This window comes from Callithrix jacchus, chromosome 6, assembly GCF_049354715.1.
Source record: "Callithrix jacchus isolate 240 chromosome 6, calJac240_pri, whole genome shotgun sequence".
NCBI classification, from domain to species: Eukaryota; Metazoa; Chordata; class Mammalia; order Primates; family Cebidae; genus Callithrix; species Callithrix jacchus.
This window is the reverse complement of record NC_133507.1, coordinates 153663174-153677099: the sequence shown is the minus strand read 5'-3', so window position 1 is coordinate 153677099 and position 13926 is coordinate 153663174. Positions and strand designations below refer to the sequence as shown.

Sequence of the window (13926 nt, the reverse complement as noted above, 5' to 3'; positions counted from 1 at the left end):
GAGCAGCCACTTCTACCTAAGCCCAGAGCAGCACCTATTTGCAATGCCTGCTAAGAAGCATTTGTGCAAGTCTGTTGCAATAGGAAGGATAAAATCAGAACTGTAATCAGAAGGCTTTACAACCAGGCCCTTCGGATTTCTCCCAGCTGACAGGCTCAGGGAAAGAAGTCTGCATGAGGTGGTCTGGTGAACAGCCCCACTCTCCTACCCACCTCATTTTTCAGACACATGGCAACTTCCCAGAGCACACAACAAGCAGGGAAGGAGAGTGTGAGTAAGAAATATAAATGAAAGAGGAAAAAACGTCGATAATACAAAACACAGTCTCTGCTCTGTAAGGTACTGACAAGCAATAAAAAAGAAATCTTGGTTCCTAACAGTCGCTGACTCTCAGACATGGACATTCAACCAGGTTTCAGTGACAGCTGCCTAAGTCCCAGAGGGCTGCCAGCATGGCTGTGATAGTTCAGACTTATCAATGTCAATCCAGGCCAATGTGTTTTTTAGTAGCCAGTGTTCTATAGCAGGAGTCCCCAACAGCCCGTCCATGGCCCGTTAGGAATGGAGCCGCACCACAGGAGGTGAGCAGCAGGTGAGCATGACCACCTGAGCTCTACCTCTTGTCAGATAAGTGGTGGCATTAGATTCTCATAGGAACTCAAACTTGATTGTGAACTGCTCATGCAAGGGATCTAGGTTGCACGCTCCTTATAAAAATCTAACTAATGCCTGATGATCTGAGGTGGAAGTTTCATCCCAAAACCATCCCCCACCCCCAATCTGTGGAAAAATCATCTTCCATGAAATCAGTCCCTGGTGTCCGAAACAATGGGGACTGCTGTTCTACTGTAAACAAGTAACTCTTTCTGTAAGATGAGGAATAAGAATAAATACTATTTTTTCCCAAGCCTTCAGATCAGACACTGGTCAGCTGCCTCCTAAATTTCCATGTCTCCTATTCTTGCCTCCATTAAAGAACAGGTTTGAATAGAAACTGAGGTAAGGATCACAGACTGGACATAGCCTTATCAGGGAAGACCAGCTGGGGGTTTTGGACAGAGCCACCCACACGGACCCACTGTACTTGGAGAGTGAATGGGAGTTAGTTCCTGCTGGCCTCAGAGAACACGATTTTAATGTAGTGACTGGTGCAAGGGGAAGGAGGGAGGAGTCTAAGCCTGCCATGCTGCCTGCAACCACGCTGGGTTCAGGCACGAGTCAAATCCGTTGGCTGCACTGAAAAAAAAAATGTACTGACCTGATCCAAACGAAGTGCGCCGTCCTCAAAGCGTTGCTGGCGTAATCGCTTGGCAATTCCATGGAGATTCAAGACGGCCTGGTGTACCTCCTCGCTGCTATGCTCTGGGGAAATGGGAGGCAGCTCTGTCACAGGGATTTTCTCAGTGGGGCTTTCAATCATGCTCTGCGCATGCTCGTAGCTAAGTTTGGTGCAGGAGCGGATGATGGTCCGGCCAAACCATTCATCAAGGATCTGCAAAGATCGACAGTCTGTGAGGGAACTGTGAAGAGAATTTTTTTCAGGATTTTCTTCCTTCAACCATTCATCCATACACATTCAACAAAGATTTATTGAGCACTGCTCAGAATGGTGGCAGGTTCAGGCTAGGCACCCAGATGAATCAGAGATGGAAGCTGCTGCCCTCAGGGAGCTTAGTCTCCACCTGGCATGGAATTAATCTAACAGGCACTGGACACCTATGGATGATCCCCAAGCACACTGGTGGCATAGGCGAGGCATGCTGGAGGTTTTTCCATTAGTTTTGGTGAATGGGCATCAATCTCAACACTGAGGGGAGTAGAGGAAAGAGCTGCCGACAACATGGTAGACAGGTACTCTGTGGGTTTGGGAGCAGCTCGGATGCAGGGGAATGGAGAAGGGGAAGGCAGGGCCACTGATAGAAAGAGGGAACACATGTGGAAAAGCAGGATAGGGCTGGAAATAGAAAACCCATTTCCACTGTTTCATTTGGCACACATATGTAGAGACAGAAGTCTAGAACAGGCTTCTCAATCTTGGCACTGTTGGGCTAAACAATTTCTTGTTGGGCGGGGGCTGAAGTGTGCATTATAAAATGTTCAGCAGTATCCCTGGCCTCTATCCACTGGATGTCAGGGGCACCTCTCCCCTATACCCTCAAGCTGATAATCAAAAATGGCTCCAGGCATTGCCAAATGTCTTCTGGGGGAAAGCAGGCACAGGATGAGAACCACTGGGCTTGAAGGAGATATACCCAAGTTTAGTGGTGGTGCCAGCTGAATGATGGGATTACCACTGAAGTGTGTTTTATTATTTTCACTTTTCTGTATTTTTGTATAATAAATATGTATTACTTATAAAACAAAAAGTGAACATTAAAACATTTTGGGCACTCTTGGGTCTGAGGTGCAGGGAGAGATGCAGGCAAGGTGATCTGGCAGGTATTTGGGTGTGGGCCTGGCCATCTGGACAAAGAGGGGTCTACGGAGGAAACAGTGGTCAGGAGAGGCAGGGCTGCTTGACCTAACACACCTCCTTCATGTTAAGGAGCAAAAAGAGAAGCCAGGGCATGAAACAGTAGAAAAACAAGAGAGTTGAGAGAGACAGGACAAAAACCAGGAGGGTCCAATGTTAGAAAAAGCAGGAGAAAAGAGCTTTAAGAAAGGGGACTCGAAGGCAACAAGGGACACTCTGACAGCACTTACCATGAGACAGGCATTGTTCACACTCTCCATATGGCAACTATTTAATTCTCATAACAACTCTATGAGGTAGGAATTTTGCTATCCTCTTCTTCAGATGAGGAAACTAAGGCACAGAGAAATTAAGGAATTTGCCCAAGGTTACACTGCTAGAGACTGGCAAGGCTGGGAACTGAACCCAAGCAGTCCAGCCCTAGAACCTCGGCTCTACACCACAAGTATACGTCTAATACCGCTTGGTTGTCAGGGAGGAGAAAACAAAGACAAACTCCTGGCATTGAGCATTTGTTGGCTATTTTAGGAAAATGCCAGAGCGAGGCAGAGTCACACTGCAAAGAGTAAAAGCATGTACTGCTAATGGGTCCAGAGATGCTGAAAGAAGGGCTCCAGCCTTCACACTCCCAGGGCAGCCAGAGCTTTGGCCTCCTGTCAGCTCATGCACATGCCCCCTGTGCCACTCAAACAGCAACATCTGCTGTGTGTGACATGATGTGAAAAAGCCTAGAAAGCACCGGGCTAAGGATAGGTGAAGGCTGGAAGTGGATGCAATGCAACCAGTGTGGCTGACGACTTCCAAAAGGACGGAAGGGAAGGAGCAGAATGGAGGGCTGTGTGGCATTTGCAGGAGAGAAAGACTGAACCATCACTGACGAAAGATTGAAGACACAAGAGAACAAAAGAGATCCTAGTCCAAGTGAAGGCCATCCATCCAGGACAGAGGAGGAGTGCCCTGGTAGGGAGGAAGGAAGGAAGGAAGGAAAGGGGAGGAGACCTGAGGGGAAGAAGAGGGAAGCTGAGAGCATGACTATCACAGAGCCCCAATCTATGTAGACAAGCATAAGGCAAAGAACAAGGGAGGCTAGGTGGGCTCGAGGGCCTGAGGAAAATGGAAAAGCTCAGATATAAATGCTGTGGAAGTATATTTCCTGTGTGAGAAAAGGGAGGGAGTGCCAGTCAGGAGTAGAACCTTTTAGCCTGGGCTTGCAGACATCCCCCTTGCCTTGCTCTTCACCAACGTTCTGTTCACAACCGCTGACATAATGCTTTCTGAAAAAGCCAACTGAAGGGTCTGTAGGCACTCCCCATGGGGAAGGACCGAGCCCAACCCAGGAGCTGTTCACACCACAAAGCCTCCAGGAAATACAGCTTCTACCCTGGAAGGCTGGAGAGACCACTTTGGTATTGTCCACTTTCCCTTAAAGGAAGAATCAATACTCTTGAAAAATGGCAGCCATGTGTTAGAGGACGAGAATGGCGGCAACTACTCACATTTTTGTCTAGAGCAGGGTCTTACGAAGGATCTTGAATCAGTAATCACTGACTTTAACTTTTCTTTAAAAAGAATCCTGAAACTATTCTTTCTATATACCAAGAACTACTACTATCCAAAGATATAAGGGATTCGAATAACCTAGCTAATTTTCCATTGTGGCAAGCACGTCTTGAATTTGGCTCTTAGGAGGCATGTGTGTGTGCTGCAGGCAAAGGCAACTGCAGAGCGGATTCCAGCTACCACCCGACAGTCCCAGCGGGGAGTGCCACATTCAGTTCTCCACAAGAGTCTAAAGAGCCCCTTTTAGGCTCAGCCAGGCTTGTCCTCCTCGTACATCCACATTTCCTGAAGAGCTGCTCCAGCCTCCTCTGAAACGACAGGGCCATGACCTCTTCATTCTTGTGGTCTCAAGGGTTTCCCCTGGTGATTTAGCTTGCTTCCTTTTCTACATTTCATTCCAAACCCAGTCACTCCTCCTGTGGGTCTACATCGGGCCGCACAGTCTGCCTTCGGCATGCTCAGGGAATGTCAGTTTCAGTTCTATGCCACTGCTCTCTTTCACATTTCACAAGTGGTCTAGAGGTTCCCTCCAGCATCCAGCATCCAGCATCCAGGTCACAGGGTGTGCAGCCTCCCAGCGTCTGTGGTCTTTTTCCCTAGTGAATGTTCCAGCACAGGGCAACCAGTGTACCCTGATAGGGCATCTGCTTTCACAAAAACCATGGGTCAAGAACTGCTTTAAAAATCTAGTGAATGTTGGCCAAGCACGGTGGCTCATGGCTGTAATCCCAGCACTTGGGAAGTCAAGGCGGATGGACTGCTTGAGGTCAGGAGTTTGCAACCAGCCTAGCCAACATGGTGAAACCCCATCTCTACAAAAAATACAAAAATTAGTGGGGCATGGTGGTGTGCATCTGTAATCCCAACGACTCAGAAAGGTGAGCTACAAGAATTGCTTGAGCCTGGGAGGTGGAAGTTGCAGTGAGCCAAGATCCATTGCACTCCAGCTTGGGTGACAGAGTGAGACTCCGTCTCAACAAAACAAAACAAAATGAACGTAGTGAAAGATCCAGTCCCTCCTCCCTGAAATATTTATGTATAAAACTTAGCAGCAAGCTCCACACGGCTCCCAGACACCCCTGCACCCTGCGTGCCCATGTCTCCTGGCTGTAAGCACATCCCTAGCTCTCTCTCACCCCTCTGACTGCTGAGCCCTGACCAGGAGCCACTTGGAATCCTGAGGTATTCCTAAAACTGATTACCTGAAACCTGCCCAAAGCAGCAGACTGTCACTCTTTACCAAAGCCTGCTCATCGCCCACACTGGCACTGGCTATCAGTTCGTTTGAGCTCCTTTTTTTTTCCTTAATGGGCACCTCTACTTTGTTTCCTTCTCAGTCAAAATAGATCCCTTCCTAACAGCACACAGGAACACCACCAAATTTGAGACTGCAGTACTGATGACCACTTTCCCAGAGCTCTTTTGCTTCACTTCAGTCCCCTTCCTTAACGCCTGCAACCCCAAAAGTCCACCCCAACCTTCTCTTTAAATACACAATGGGCTGAAGTAGAAGCTTGAAGAGCCGTCAGGAACTTCCTGCTCAGGGACAGGGACCTCTGGCAGCTGAATCTACTCTGCCTTAACAGAATCCAGTGCTTCTGGGAGTCATACCTGTCATTAAAAAATTATTAGGTCAGGGAAAGCAGGCCTGAAACCATTTTCTGCAGAAGTCAAGCAGAAAAGAAAGGAACCTGTTGTCGCCTGACACAGAGAAAAGCAGCAAGAAAGTAAAGATCCAAATGGAGGGGTTCCTGGGAACAGCCAGCCTCACAGTATGGAAGGCAGGCCTCTCTGGATGGAACACCTCATTACTTTCCAATTGGAAACTGGATTCATATCAACGCCCAGTGCACAACCAAAGCCAGTGGCAGAAGACAAAAGGACAGAGTTTTTCATGGAAAAAGTAGAAATACCACAGGGAGCTTCCGAAACAAAACCCTTCATAAAGAAAATCATGTCCTTCCTCTTTCCTTTCTTAATCATAGGATTTGGGTGACTCTTCTATAGCCGGGCGAGTTTACTGCACATATTCTGGAATACTACTGTTCAGAATGTCAGATTAAACACAGTGCCAACGCCGAATGAAGGCACATTACTGGGGAAAAAAAACTACTGAAAAAGGAGGACATGATTATCTATGACAACATTGTAATTCAAGGCCTACCTATTGTACCAAGTACGACTGGAAGCAGTCTAACCCTGGGAGTATTCTTATACCTACTATTTCTAAAATCTCCCCAACACATCTGGGAGGAGTACATTGTTAGCCCATTGCACAGTTGAGAAAACAGACCAGGAACTTGTCAAAAGTCATACAAACTCCTACCTGGCAGCCAAGACCAGATCCAGTTAAAGACACACTCAAAATCTAGTGTTACTTTTATTACATTCCAGGTGAAGGTCATAAGTTAGACAGAGGCAGATGATGAAGTAAAATAAACCAATTATGTCTCAAACACATATCAACCTTCTATACTGATACAAAAGTATGACCACCTCCTTTGAAAATTATTCAGTTCTGGCCGGGCGCAGTGGCTCAAGCCTGTAATCCCAGCACTTTGGGAGGCCGAGGCGGGCGGATCACCAGGTCAAGAGATAGAGACCATCTTGGCCAACATGGTGAAACCCCGTCTCTACTAAAAATACAAAAATTAGCTGGACGTGGTGGTGTGTGCCTGTAGTCCCAGCTACTCAGAAGGCTGAGGTAGGAGAATTGTTTGAACCCAGGAGGTGGAGGTTGCAGTGAGCCCAGATTGTGCCACTGCACTCCAGCCTGGCACCTGGCAACAGAGCGAGACTCTGTCTCAAAAAAAAAAGAAAAAGAAAAAGAAAAGAAAATTATTCAGTTCTATTCAAATGTATTTAAAATTTATCCTCTGAAAAATGTCAGCACCTCATTAAGATATCTCTGGTTGAAAAAAACTGCAAATGGGGTTAATTTATCTTAAATAATTAGGTACAAAATCACTTTTGCAGTAGCTCCAGGGTTCCATATGCAAAATATTTTGTTCAAAAAAACAGGAAGAAAAAAACCTTTTCCTGATTGGAACAAAACCAGGTTGTTTGGAGTGGCGGCGGCGGGGAGGTGGAGTGGATTTTGGCTGCTTCTTACAGCTACGAACACCGGGCAATCATCCTTAGTAGGGGCAGCCCGGCAGTGGGAGAAGTCAAAGGCGCCAAGAAGCAAGTGTCTGAAAAGGACTGGGTGGAGAGAGGACGGGTTGGAAGAAAGCAGAGAGAGGCAGGTCATGTCTGTGGTGGAAAGAAAGCCAACTTGTTAGGGAAGGTCCCAGTAACAGCAGGGGACAGAGGCAGTGGGGTGGCTAGAGCAAGGCCCAGCCCTCGCAGTAGGCCCAGTGTCACTGAGCAAAGCTCAGGCTTCCCCTGAAAAAGGAAGCAATGAGCACAGTAAGATGAAGGCGTGAATATCTAGACTGAAACACCATCGCACACAATCCACTTACTCCTGTTGAATGTTCACTTTCTCTTCACAGGTGGTTCACTGCAACTTCCACCTCCCAGGTTCAAGCAATTCTCCTGCCTCAGCCTCCCAAGAAGGGGACTACAGGTACCCACCACCATGACTGGCTAATTTTTGTATTTTTAGTAAAGATGGGGTTTCACCATGTTGGCCAAGCTGGTCTTGAACTTCTGACCTCCGGTGATCTGCCCACCTCAGCCTCCCAAAGTGCTGGGAATACAGGTGTGAGCCACCACGCCCAGCCAAATATGTGTTTGTTTATTCATTCATTCACTCATTTTTTCTTTAGGGACAAGGTCTCGATCTGTTCTCTATTTGATCAAGTGATCCTCCTGCCTCAGCCTCCCGAGTGCCTGAGACTACAGGTACGTGACATCATGTCCAGCTAATTATTTAAAACATTTTTAGAGATGGGGTCTCACTATGTTGGTCAGGCTGGTCGCAAACTCCTGGGTTGAAGTGATCCTCCCACCTCAGACTCTCTAGTAGCTGGAACTACTGGCATGCACAAACCATGCCCACTTAATTCCAAGTCTAGGAGGAAGGAAACAGAAAACTTCCTCAAATGTTTAACTCCCATGCCAAACCCAGGAAATGTGAGAAGAGCCTGAAGGCCCTGGATATGGTCAGGAGATAAGAATTTCCTTCCTGGAGGGAGCACTACACACTGGGCTCTATTGGGGGGAATAGGGGAGCTGGGGAGAGACAGCATGGGGAGAAATGCCAAATGTGGGTGAAGGGGAGGAAGGCAGCAAAACACACTGCCATGTGTGTACCTATGCAACTATCTTGCATGTTCTGCACATTTACCCCAAAACCTAAAATGCAATTTAACAAAAAAAAAAGAATTTCCTTCCTGGGACAGTGGGTGAGGACACTGTGCCTGAGCAGGCCTTGAAAGTGTTCCCCTTCCCAGTGACAATGGCATGGGGATGTTGGGGGGCAGGAGAAATCTTTAAAGGAAATACTCACCTCATGGACTGGCTGGGAGGCCTAAGGCCTTGGGAAGGCAGCTGGTGGTAGAGGAGGGCGGAAGAAAGGAGGAGAAATGTGGGAGGGCCATAGAGGAAGCCTTCTGAAGATGGGATTAAGACATGGATTGAGACCCAAGGAACACAAAATCATGCATATCTAAGGCTGGATGAGGTTAATTCAGCCCCAGGCCTTTCATCAGAGCCACACTAAGCCATCTCACAAAAACAGCGGCCCATCCTTCCTTTAAAGAAGCCCAGCACAACAACCTATTACAGTGTTTACTAACTTTGGGGCCCGCATCTTCAGATTTAAATCAAACCTCTACTAATAACTTTTCTTTTTTTTTTTTTTTAAAGAAAGGAGAGAAGGAAAGAAAGAAAAAAAGGAGTGAAGGAGAGAAAGAAAGAGGAAGAAAAAGAGGGAAAGAGAACGGGAATGTTGCTTTACTCTAAAATGAGTATTGAAAACCTCTTTTATGCCAATAATTGTGCTTAATAATGGCTGATCAATATTTCATTTCATTTCATGAGTAGGTGTGATGTGGTACTGACAAGAATGTATATTTTGTGTATTTAAAGTGGAGAGCTCTATAAATGTTTATTAAGTTTACTTGTTCCAGATCTGAGTTCAAGTCCTGGATATCCTTATTGATTTTCTGTCTCGTTGATCTATCTACTATTGATGTTGAAGTCTCCCACTATTATTGTGTGGGAGTCTAGGGAATCTAAGTCTCTTTATAGATCTCATGTATCTGGGTGTTAGGATCGTAGCTCTTATTATTGCATTGATCCTTTTACCACTATATCTTTGTTGCTTTAAAATCTATTTTATCAGATGCGAGAATTGCAACTCCTGCTTTTTATTTATTTATTTATTTATTTTTGCTCTCCATTTGGTTGGTAAATCTTTCTCCTTCCCTTAGTTTTGAGTCTTTGTGTATCCTTGCATGTGAAATGGGTCTGGATGTAGCATACCGTTGGGTTTTGGCTGTGTCTTTTGATTGGGGGATTTAGTTGATTTAAATTTAGGGTTACTGCCATTTGATGTTAACTAGCTGTTTTGTTCATTCGTTGATGTAAATTCTTCATTATGTTGATGCTCTTTACTTTTTGGTATATTTTTAGAAAGGCTAATACTGGTTGTTCCTTTCTATGTGTAATGCTTCTTTCAGAAGCTCTTGTAAAGCAGGCCTGGTGGTAATAAAATCTCTGAGTACTTGCTTGTTCATAAAAGATTTTATTTTTCCTTCAGTTGTGAAGCTTAGTTTGTCTGGATATGAAATTCTGGGCTGAAAGTTCTTTTCTTTAAGGATGTTGAATATTGGCCCCTACTCTCTTCTGGCTTGTAGGGTTTCTGCTGAGAGACCTGCTGTAAGTCTGATAGGCTTCCCTTTGTGGGTAACCTGACCTTTCTCTCTGGTTGCCCTTAGTATTTTCTCCTTCATTTCAACCCTGGTGAATCTAACATTATGTGCCTTGGGGTTGCTCTTCTTGAGGAATATCTTTGTGGTGTTCTCTGTATTACCTGGGGTTGAATATTGTCCTGCTTTGCTAAGTTGGGAAAGTTTTCCTGAATAATAACCTGAAGAGTATTTTCCAGCTTGGATTCATTCTCTTCGTCACATTCAGGTGCACCTATCAAACGTAGATTAGGTCTTTTCACATAGTCCCATATTTCTTGGAGATTTTGCTCATTCCTTTTTATCCTTTTTTCTCTATTCTTGTCTTCTCATTTTATTTCATTAAGTTGGTCTTCGACCTCTGATATCCTTTCTTCTGCTTTATCAATTTGGCTATTAAAACTTGTGCATATTTCGCTAAGTTCTCGTGTTGTGTTTTTCAATTCCGTTAATTCATTTATATTCCTCTCTATATTGTCTATTCTTGTTAGCATTTCGTCAAACCTTTTTTCAAAGTTCTTAGTTTCTTTACATTGGGTTAGAACAAGTTCTTTTAACTCCCAGACGTTTCTTATCATCCACCTTCTGAAGCCTGCCTCTGTTAATGGAACACAGTCCTTTTCCATCAGGGCTTGTTCCGTTGCTGATGAGGAACTGTAATCCCCTGTAGAGGGAGAGGTGTTCTGATTGTGGGTATTCTCAGCCTTTTTAGGCTGGCTTCTTTCCTTCGTTATAAATTTATCCATCTGTCGTCTTTACAATTACCACCTTTCTAATTAGGTTCCTGAGTGGACGTCTGATTTATTGATTCCCAGCACCGGAATCTGAGCAACCCACTGTGCCGGCCAAAACAGCGGCGTTAAGACTGATGGTGCTCTTCTGCCCAGGAATCTCCGGTCTGGCTTCCTTCTTGAGTCCATAATAGGCGACTCTGCCTTCCCGGGGCTCCAAACGTCGGTCAGAAGGGGAACCAGTCCCATTTACTCTGCACCAAGAGCTGCTGCGCTGAGGCGCCAGCTAAACCCCTGTGCCGGCCAAAAGAGTCACGCTGGCGACCCGTGGGGCTCCTCCACTGGGAATCTTCTGGTCCATGAGCGACAAAAATTGGTCTGAAAGTGTGGCGTCCTCTCATTCTCTGAGCTTTCACTGGGAGCTACAATCCCGAGCTGTTAGCGATCAGCCATCTTGGATCTCTCTCCCCCAATCTCTACTAATAACATCAGAATGCAGGAGAAAAGCTGATTACAAATAATTTTCAGCTCTTTGCATGACAATCTTATAAATGACAAATATATTGTTTTATTTCTTGAAAATGTTTTACTTTGAATTCTTATTTTAATCCTGAAGATGCACAGCAAAATCTGTGCTCACAATTAATTCTGCTTTATTTTGAAGTGACCTTAGGTGAGCCATCTAACTGTCCAGCACCTTCATTGGGGAACTGAGACTGGAAGGACAGAGAACACAGCAGAGGTCTTCCAAAGGCTCCCTTTTCCCAGTGTTGTCACCACTGGCCTGAAATAAAACAGCTCTGCTCCACCTCCAGTCATGACTACAGATGGGTCTTCTGGGAACCTTATAATTATTCTCAGAAGCAGTGTTTGAAGCAATCATCTCTCACTGCGAGCTGCTTGGGCAAAGTCTCCACTGAGGATAAAACCCAATACCCCTCACGCCTATAATCCCAGCACTTTGGGAGGCCGAGGCGGGTGGATCACCAGGTCAAGACATCGAGACCATTCTGGTCAACAAGGTGAAACCCCATCTCTATTAGAAATACAAAAATTAGCTGGGCATGATGGTGCATGCCTGTAGTCCCAGCTACTCGGAAGGCTGAGGCAGGAGAACTGCTTGAACCCAGGAGGCGGAGGTTGCGATGAGCCGAGATCGTGCCATTGTACTCCTGGGAAACAACAGCGAAACTCCGTCTCAAAAAAAAAACAAAAAACAAAAAACCCAATACCCAAACACTGTTTCTTTACCACTAACCGAAGCCCCAAATTATATTATCATGCTCATGAGCCTTGGCTCTGTGAGCTTGCTGCAGACACTGTGGTAACCCAGGAAGAGCAAAGCATTTTATTTTTTAAGTTGTAGGATTCCCAGGAAGGGAAAGGCATGAAACTCTGGAGGGGCTGTCATGGGGGAGGGCGCTGGGCAGTGGGGAAGAGTGGGTGCAGCTTCAAGAGAAATCTGCGTCAGGTGCTGCTCCCCTCCCTGGACGTGGCTGAGGAGGGCTAAGAAGGCTGCCATGGATAAAAATGCTTGCCAAGGGGATTCCATGTTAATGGAGTACACAAAGCTAGCACAGAATTGTGAAAACAGTATACACATCACTGAAGTTATTGCTAAGCATTTTGGGTATGTGGCACCGTGCTATGGAGAAAATACATGAGGAATGAGCCCTGCTTATAAGGACCTCAAAATCTAACAGGACAACAGAACTGTGCCATGATAGCTCTAAAATGCACGGAAAGATGACGGGTGCTGTAGGGGTGGAGAGCTGGGAAAATGCATGCTGACAGGGAGGACAGAATCCCACAGCCATAGCCCAGGCCCCTCTCTCTCAAACTTCAGCCACCTCTCCATCTCCCCTCCCTGCAGGGTGGGAGAGCTGTGGTCCTCCCATTGGGAGCTCATCCCCCACCTAGGGTTGAGTCCTGACTCTCCCAGAATCTTCTTGACCAGGCTCCAAATATCTGTTCCTTCTTCCTGTCTCTTTTACTATTTGCCTTCCTACTCAGCTTACAAACATATTCCAATATCTCTATTAAAAAAAAAAAAGAAAAAATCTGAAAATAATTTTTACTTTTCTATTACAGTGGTAGTATGTGTTCACTGCAGAAAACGTTAAAAATAAAGGTGGAAAGGCAAGGTGCGGTGGTAATCCCAGCACTTTAGGAGGCTGTAGCAGGTGGATCACCTGAGGTTGGGAGTTCAACACTAACCTGGCCAAGATGGTGAAACCCCGTCTCTACTAAAAATACAAAAATTAGCTGGGCATGGTGGCAGGTGCTTGTAATCCCAGCTACTCAGGAGGCAGAGAATTGCTTGAACCTGGTAGGCAGAGGTTGCAGTGAGTCGAGATTGCTCTACTGCACTCCAGCCTGGACAAGAGAGTGAGACTCCATCTCGAAAAAAAAAAGGTGGAAAAAGAAGGAGAAAAATATCTCCTATAAATCCACCATAAGGAGATAATTATTATTTCTATTCTGGTGCATATTTAATTTCTGTACCTTCAATACTTTGTACACTGTCTGAACAAAGCATATATCCAATAATATTTACAAAATGAATGGCTGACTAATGACAGTCTCATGGGGGAAATGGCATTCTGGCTGGATCTCATGGGCTGAGTAGGAATCTGACTGGTAGAGGTAAAGGGAAGATAGCAAACATAACGTCCTAAGCGTGGCACCTCCAGATTAGGCCAAACCAACCGTTCAGTGGCAAGTGGGAAGGCTGAGAGGCCAGGAGGGCAGGCGGTAGATGGCCACACCATGGGGGTGAGTTGGTGGAGGTCTTTGAATGTCCTTTGCCAGAGACTGGACTTTTGTGGCTAGTTGTGACCTAGTGTCAGAGGATGCTGAGTAATAGTGTAAGAGGACCAGATTCAGCTTCTAGAACATCATCTAACACCACTGGGGACACAGAATACATTAGGGTGCAGGGAAGATGGCGAGAACTTGAACCAGCCAGGATGGTGGCTGTAGTAACAGAAAAAAGAAAACTGATTAGGGACACTCTGCAAAGGTCACACTGTTAGCACTTGGAACTGCTTGCATGTGGCAGATGTGAAACAGGCTAGCAACTTGGAGTTTGAGTGGCTTGGTGGATGCTGATGCTGTTGATCTAGAGAACACAGAGCTTAGACTTGGATTGGAACAGGAGCATTTTCACTGCATGAAAAGAAGGGAAAGGATGTGGCAAGGCAGAGAGGAATTGTGATGTGGAAAGGGGGACTTCAGCAGATGAAGTTGGCTGGCCTCTTTGCTTTCCAAGAAGGAGAAATGAAAGGTACTTGGGAGAATGATAGGT

At 45.8% G+C, this 13926-nt stretch overlaps 1 protein-coding gene across 17 annotated transcripts in view; it reads right to left on the bottom strand.

Annotated features, from left to right (window-relative positions):
- DIS3L2 (DIS3 like 3'-5' exoribonuclease 2) overlaps positions 1 to 13926 on the bottom strand; it is a 385922-nt gene that overhangs the window by 72769 nt on the left and 299227 nt on the right. For all 17 annotated transcript variants that reach the window (XR_013519159.1, XR_004744905.3, XR_013519158.1 and 14 more), the window contains one exon: positions 1259 to 1492. Coding sequence is in view for 13 of the 17 variants with exons in the window: in XM_054258039.2 (XP_054114014.1) it covers positions 1259 to 1492 (234 nt within the window). In the remaining 4 variants the exon portion in view is untranslated. The remainder of the gene's footprint in view (positions 1 to 1258; positions 1493 to 13926) is intronic.